At 37.6% G+C, this 8537-nt stretch overlaps 1 protein-coding gene across 1 annotated transcript; it reads left to right on the top strand.

Annotated features, from left to right (window-relative positions):
• The first annotated feature begins 883 nt into the window (after window positions 1-883).
• LOC149563331 (DELLA protein GAI-like) lies at window positions 884-4541 on the top strand. The gene is made up of 2 exons (XM_089826681.1): window positions 884-1651; window positions 2749-4541. Exons 1-2 carry the CDS (start codon window positions 1259-1261, stop codon window positions 4261-4263), a joined length of 1908 nt encoding a protein of 635 aa, XP_089682807.1. The 5' UTR covers window positions 884-1258; the 3' UTR covers window positions 4264-4541.
• Window positions 4542-8537: the final 3996 nt, after the last annotated feature.

Raw genomic sequence — 8537 nt, 5'->3', positions numbered from 1 at the left:
ATGGTAATCAGCATGGAAAATAGGAGGACCCCAAAGAGGCTCAGAAACTAGCTAAGAAAGAGCTAAGGGAGAGAGTGTATGCCCTGGAGGAAAGAATGAGACTTCTAGCCAAATTCACAATCAAGGTAACACATGTGGCTACTACGTTGCACCTGTTGAAGGATAACCAGGGAAGAGAAATGACCAACAAAGATTCTAAAAAGTTGTTCGACTTCCTAGCTAAGAACTGGGCTAACATCCTCCTCAAAGGGAAGGATGAGAAGAAGCCCAATTAGGGTCGTTTCCTCTTTGTTTTCTATACTTGTAACTTGTTGGTTCAAGAACTCTAATAGTTTTAAGGCGGTTGTGCCTTTGTTTAAAGACTTTTATAGTTTATGTTGTTATGGTACAAGCAATAGTAGTTTGATGTCTGCTAAAACTCTTATTTTGATATTTTCGGATGATGTTTTCGAAATTACAAGTATTAGAAGGTAATTTTGACTGGTGGTTTTCTGCTGATAGCTATCCATTTTGACTGTTGTAAGGGTCCCCCTGGTTTTTTTTTTTTTTGGCTGTTTTTCAATTAAAAACAATTTAATCAACTCTAGATATTTTCTAAATTACTTGCCTCAGAAATATTTCTTAACTTCATTCAAACAAACAAATACATTTAAAGCATTTATAGTACTTTATTTAATTAAATGAGAGCATAGATATTATTTTGACACGTTCCTATCTAAAAGTACTCCGAAATGTTTCACCAAATGCTTTTGTAAAATAAAAGAAAAGATCCGTAGACCTGTAAGTCAGGTAAGGATGGTGGGCGCCTGCAATAAGAAGCCGTTTTTCATTTTTTACCATATCGCGTAGTATAAATTAATCTAGAACTGGAATAATTTCATTGTCTCTCTAATTCATCTAGTTATAATCTAATTCATCTATAGAGCAGCTATAAATATTAATCTCCATGCCGTCCAGCGATAGTTATTTCGATCCAAGAAACTTACTGGAGAATCTTCAGTAAACGACGTAATCCACAGAATTCGGGCATTCCTCTTCCTGATTCAACAGATACTAACACGTAAGCGTCCTTCGATTGGAGAAGCGTGCAAACTAGGAAGAATTCTGAAGACTTCTGTAATTTCAGGCTCCAGTACTGTCAAGCCTGATTTTGCCTTTTAATAGGTCTGAGAGTTGTCAAAATAGGCGACTGCAATCATGGTGTAGTTGGGCTTAAATCTACAAAGAATCACTGTACAGGGAGCAGTGAGCAGTGAGAATGAGGCACGCTGCACGAGAAGAAGATGAAAGCAGGAATGTTCGACCCTCAGATCTGCGGCGGGTGGCGCAGAAGCTGGAGCAGCTAGAAATGGCTTTTGATGGTGCAGGGGGGCCTAATTTCTCCACGGATTCAATGCAATACAATCCATCGGAGCTGGGAGATTGGATTAATGAAATTGACGAGCTCTCAATACCTGTTTCCTCGGAATTAGGAAGCGGTCTCTTGTCCGAATCTAGCGCTGCTCAATTCAAAATGCAAATTCCTGAATTTCAAGACTTGCCTGACACGCCTGCCTTTCTCGATGATGACGATCATGCCGTAGGTGGATTATTTTCCCTACTCGGGGCCTCCACTGACGAGGAGGATGATGACGAGGAGCCTCTGATGCAGGTAAATTAAGGATTTTGAAAAAAGATTCGGTAGAATGCAATGAATTCAAATACATTCCTGTAATTCGTATCTAGATGGTGAAAAACTTCTTCCTGGTTTAATTCTAGGATATTTGCACCCTTGAGGAACCAGAATGTCGCAGATTCTGGTTTATTTAGTCTATAATGCTTTTGCAAGTTTCAGAGGGTTTCAACAAAGTATTCTTTCTCGCTTGTTTAATTGTTTTTGACTGGAAGCCTCTGGCAGTTGGACTGAATTGGGATATTTGATTGAATGAAGGCTGAATCCAATGAATTTCAGATGTTTTAGCCTATAATGAATGTTACTGATAACTTTTAACAGAATTTTAAGCCTATAATGGACGTTATTGCTAAATTTTAATGTAGAATTGCTGTATATACTTTAAATTTACTTGAAACTTTGAATTGAAAAGCTCACAAATTACCGGCAATTTAGGTGTAGCATGGAGTCTGCATCTTTTAGGCTTTCACTAGCCTTTAAATTTAAACTGATACATCTCAAATAACCTGATGAAAACAGCTGGTATTGAAATACAATATAAAATTTAGACTGTACATTTTTTTCAGCAAGCTCCTGTTTTGAATTGCAGACTCTGCTCTGTAGATAAATGTGAATGCAGGAATGTTTTTGTCGATTTTATGTCGACTGATATCAAAATAGCGTGCCGGCTCGTTAGAATTTGCATGATTTTAGTAAATTGTCGATTATAACTTTATTGTATTTAACTCTGCTCGGAGCCTCCTCTGACGACTACGACGATGGCGACTAGCCTTTGATGCAGGTAAATCCACGAGAGTTTAAATAACATTGTATGCAATATAGTAAATCAAATAAATTCGTATAAATCGCATAAAAACAATCGATATCTTCCCTGATACAATTATACAATTCTTGCACCCTTGCAAATCTAGAATGTCAGAGATTCTGGTAAAGAGTCTATAATATTTTTACCGGGAAAAAGGTTGTTTCTTCTTGTACTTATCTCTGCATTTATCGATGTACTGGTGGGACAGCAATCTCTTTTATCTGTATTCTTTCTCTGCAAACCATCTGAATCTAGTATACTTATGTATCAGGTTCCATTGATTTGCAAAAGTCAAGGAATTGAGCAGGAACAGGGGCAAGCAAAAGCGGCTTCACCATACGACCTGCATCCTACTCTGCATAGATCAGGCGAGCTGGAAGAAGCGTACCAGCAATCCTCATCTTGCTCTTCTGCAAGCACTGTAGAGAATTTCCGTTTCCCGAAATTCCCCAGGCTGGAGCGCTGCTCTGCATCTGCCGTCCAGGGAATCGAACCCCAGACCTCGCAGATGCAGCCAGAGATCAAAAACAACGACAGCAGTATTAACGACATTGACAATTACATCGAGGAAGACGGAAATCCAGAAGATTCATGCACAGCACAGCCGCCTCTTCAGCAGCAGCAGGTCGCGGGTTCGAATCCGGCGATGGAAGACTGCAATTCAGGGATAAAGCTCGTACACACGCTCATGGCCTGCGCAGAAGCAGTGCAGAGCAACAATCCCCTCGTCTCTCAGGAAATGCTACGGCAAATCAAGGTCCTCTCCACAACAACAGGCGGCGCCATGGGGAAAGTTGCACAGTATTTCTCAGAAGCGCTCCTGAAGCGGATCTACGGATTCTCCATTCAAGACACAATGTACCTGAAAAACGACTCGCTCTCCGATCTCCTCCACATACATTTCTACGAGACCTGCCCGTACCTGAAATTCGCGCATTTTACAGCAAATCAAGCGATCCTGGAGGCATTTCACGGGCACAAGAGGGTTCACGTCATAGATTTCAGCCTCAAACAGGGGATGCAATGGCCGGCATTAATACAAGCCTTGGCCTTACGCCCAGGAGGCCCACCTGCCCTGCGTCTCACCGGAATTGGCCCTCCACATCCCGAAGGCAACGACATTTTACACGATGTCGGCCTCAAACTCGCTCAACTTGCCGATTCTGTCAATGTCGAATTCGATTTCCGCGGCTACGTCGCGGCCAGTCTGAGCGACATAAAACCCTGGATGCTAGACGTCCGCCATGGCGAAACCCTTGCCGTAAACTCGATCTTCCAGCTTCACAGCCTCCTTTACAGCCCAGATCAAACCCCTCCTCCGGTATCCTCCGTCCTCGCCGCGGTTCGAACCCTGAACCCTAAGATCTTCACAATCGCAGAACAGGAAGCCAACCACAACAGCCCTGTTTTTCTTGAGCGATTCACAGAGGCGCTCCATTATTACTCCACCATGTTCGATTCCCTCGAATCCCGCCCCCTGCCCATGCACAGCTATCCTCAGGTCATGTCTGAGATGCTCCTGGCGCGTGACATTTGCAACATTGTTGCCTGCGAGGGACACGAGAGAGTGGAGAGACACGAGACTTTGATGCAGTGGAGGGTTCGAATGCATGCTGCCGGGTTTCGACCCCTGCACCTCGGCTCCAACGCCTTTAAGCAGGCATGTATGCTGCTCACGCTTTTCTCTGGCGGGGACGGCCATAGAGTTGAAGAGAAAAATGGCTGCCTCACTCTCGGTTGGCATAACTGTCCACTTATCGCTGCATCTGCCTGGCAATGCTGTTGACGACTACAGAAAATTATACCGATTTAACCCGTACATGAACAATTCCAGTTATCAACTCAGCGGTGTGCTCTTTTTGGCGGGGGATTTGTAGCGGCGAATTACCTCCTCTGTAGAGATTCAAATTCTGATGTACGGGTTTATGTCGCCCTCGGAAACTACTAATTTGTTGGAAGGGGTGTGTGCTCGGTGTTCTAACAAATAAAACCACACTATCCTAGAATTATAATGTTTCTAAATGGAGGATATTATATTAAATCTTAGAAAGTTAGATGTATGAAGATCACATTTCTCCTTTTCATAAATAAGGATGGTAGAAGGGAAGAGGGTGTAGGAGTTGAGCATTTCATTTCAGCAATTTAAGTCACTTACAAAAAAATTTTAATACTAATTTGGTGAGTCGAGAATCCTCTTTATTGTTAAGAATTCATGTGGAGATCATTACATATGTCATCATATTAGTACCCCTCTTTATTGTTAAGAATTCATGTGGAGATAATTACATATGTCATCATATTCGTATTATTTATGTTAGGGTGTCTAAGATGATCTAAAAGAAACATCAGACATATAATTCTGCACTAAGTTATGTTTTATTAGTGCATTCTGCTAGCATCACATAATTAGTTGTTTTTAGCTCCAAGGAATAAACTTCATTCAATTACCAATACTCATGATTAACAATGATAACTTTAAAGCCACGACTACAATTTCTATTAAAACCATTAGGCATTACATAATAAGATTCTATAACAACTTTTAGAACTTGCTCAATTTCTATGTCCTCTCCTTGTCAATTCCACCAAAGTGTGAGACTTCATTCCAATTAACACCTCTTCAACTAAGTGTGGGTCTTCATTCAGAAAAGTAGCCTAAGGCACAATTTCAACCTCATTTCTTATTTGTTACACCTAGGAAGGGATTAGAACCTTGGTAAATGACACAATCATCAATATACATCTTGATACCTACATATTGATTAGTTGGATAATTTTGACTCTTGTAGGTTTTATGGACTCAATGGATTTTGGAAAGTATCAGTTTTATTCATTTACCTTATTGCATAGGCTAACTTGTAGGGATGATATTTATAGAGAGACCAAAGACATCCTTATGAGTTTTTGGAATAACGAAGTTTTGTCATTGACAATACATTTACATAATAGAGCTTGATTGTAGATTAGGATGGTGGTACAAGGTGCTTGGAAAACTTAAATAATTCTTACATGTATAACTTTATTATTAATGCATCAATATGTTTGTCAAATAATCATAGCATGTGACCAGAGGTGTTCGAAGACTCTTTGACTATGTTGTTTCTCTTATATAATTACTTTTTACTAGTAATCCTTGGATAAAATATTTCATAGATTTTTTCTATTAGGTTGGATTAGATGAATGATAAGATTTTGTAGTAGTATATGGAGAGATGGATGATACCTTTATATAATACATGAGGCTTTAATTGGATTAGATTTATTTTTGGGGTCATTTCTTGGAATGACATTTTTGTTACTAATGGATATTATTTTTTAGTTCATGGAACAATTACTATTGTCTTTCTATCTATCTGCGTGTGTGCGTGCGTGTACACACACACGCGCACGCATGCACATGCACGTGTATGTATTTGTGCATATGCATTTGTGTATGTGTATGTTTATGCATATGTATATGTGTATGCATATGTGTATGTGTATGTATATGTGTATGGATATGTCTATGTGTATGCATATGTATGTGTGTGTAGTGCGAGCTCAATTGTTCATGCTTAGGAATTCAAGAAATAGTCTTATAATAATTCAATGTTATTAAGACTTTTACCATCAACATTATCATCACCAATCATCATGTTCAAATTTATCACTACTCTTGTACAACAAAACTACCATGCATCATCGTCATCATCAAAGAGGTTTTCTATATTGGCTTTGATGATGCAAATCATGAAATAAAATGGATTGGTAGTTGGTATACTTGTATTCATATTTGGGACAAAGTCATATAATGTAAATAAACTCTAGGGGTTGTACCAAGCAACTCAATCAACAACAAAGACAAAATCAAAATTATAGAAAAATGATATTAGGGTAAGTGCATAAAAATGGGGGCCAAAAAGGGGGTTTAAGATGCCATTTTTTTTCCTAAAAACAATGATTTCTAAGCTTTGATGAGAGATTGGAGATAGTTGAACTCAAAATTTCAAGATGTAACAAGAATAAAAGTTGTAGTTCTCTTAATCTAGTTTGTAAACTACTAAAATAAATTAAATGGTGGAGTCTAAGGCACTGAAAAAGGAGGAGCACAAAAAGTGACCCTATTTTTTTATGAAAAGATATAATATAATGTTTGGTTTGCTTACTCTAAACTTATTTTTTTTAATTAAAAAATTAATCAATATAGTGAGAAGTTAGGTAACATTGTGTAGTTTTTATCCCAAATCTTTTAAACTAATTTGTAATGTATATTTGAGTTTTTTTACAAATTTTGCAAGTGGGCACATCGTAAAATCATGAATATTTGGTGTGCCCCCTAGAAATCATTAAAAACTCATTAAAAATAAAAACTTGTTTTTTAAAGTGTAGAATGGAGTCTAGTTTTTCAAGATTAACTTGTTGCAAAATTTGACGAATGAGCCAAAATCTAAGCCCAAAATACTACACTTTGATTTTTGACAAAAATCAAACATACACTCAAAAGAAATTAGAGAATAAAGGCTTAACATAATCAAAATTAAAAATAAATTATATGGTTAGGTAGCTAACAAAGAGATCTATAATATCATGTCATCTGATTATATTGTTAATCAACCACGAGTAAACCTGACAGAGGGAACATAAAAACGTTATGATTTTTTTAACGCTTGCTAGAAAACATGTCCTATGACCCCTTAGGTCTTGTTACAACCCATTATGACACATTAGGATACCTTATGACCCATTCTAACCCTTTAGAACACCTTATGACCCCTTACCACACATTAGTATATTGAATAGATGTAATTTTAATCTCATGTTCATTAAGAATATGCCTTGTGTCATAGGGTATTGTATCATGCAATTCCTTAATTTGTTTAATTCTTAACAGAATGCATAACTAGATGCTCCATTTAGGAAATATAAGGGATCAAGTAAACAATTTAATAGACTCTAAGGTTTCCCCCTCAACACCCTCCTTTATAGTAGAAGAGATAGTGACATGTGTAGACTCGAGTCTAACTAGAGACCTAGTGTTATGTAGATTGTCCTAAGACCCTTAAGGTCCTATTACAACCCATCAAAACACCTTAGGGCCCATTCTAACCCTTTAGAACATTATACAACCCCTTATTCTTATAATGATTTAGAATAACTGAGAGGGGGGTGAATCAGTTATCCTTAGGTCCATATGTACCAATACAACTTTCACTAGCTTCAAACAGATTAATCAATCTCATAAGACAACTTGATATGTATAGCATATCATCAACAATTTAACTTTTTATGCAATTTCTTAACTCTTTGTTTCTTATATGTGTCGACTACCACTAAAATAAACTACTATAAAAATAGCATGCATAAAAATAATATCCACACATGTAAATAACACTTTGACACCGGGATTTAACATGGAAACCCAATTTGGGAAAAACCACCAAGTAACATGCTACCAATTTTTCACTCTTCTGAAGTGAGCTTGGTTAAGGGTCAACCCTGTTAAAGGTTATACAACACACTGTTAAACGTGACCATTTTAAAGTATTTAATCACTTTGTTAGGAGTGGACTTGTTAGAGGACTTTGTATCATTCCATTAGAATGTCACCTTGATTAAAGGATTTACAAAATGACTGTAAGGTCAACCTTGATTAAAGGATTTTATCTACCATAATGGTTAGAATGTAATAGTAGGTTTGATCTGTAAAGTACAACTCACTTTTACAAATTCAGATCTCCATTGGCTCATTTGTTGGTCCATTGACTAGCCTCCATTGATATCTTTGTCATTGATATGCTTGGCATCTTCTTAAGCAATCATAAATCACCAAACTCTTCACACTTCTCCTTTGTTTCTCTCCTCTTCGTAGCTTCTCCATAAGATCGCCAATCAACAATGAACCAACCTTAGAAAACATATCTTATGCCTCCTTAAATAGGTAATTTCAATTTTTTGGTGCTTAAATATTACCACAGATCTTAGGCTTAGGTTAGATTCATCAAATCCTTCCATCATTTTGTTCTCCTTCTCCTTATAAAAACTTTTGATCAAATCCTTACCTTTGACCACATAACAAACTTT

This window comes from Cupressus sempervirens, chromosome 4 (assembly GCF_028749045.1).
Source record: "Cupressus sempervirens isolate cs-2001-9-10 chromosome 4, ASM2874904v1, whole genome shotgun sequence".
NCBI classification, from domain to species: Eukaryota; Viridiplantae; Streptophyta; class Pinopsida; order Cupressales; family Cupressaceae; genus Cupressus; species Cupressus sempervirens.
Note: the sequence above shows the minus strand (reverse complement) of the source record. Positions and strands in the feature narration are given on the sequence as shown.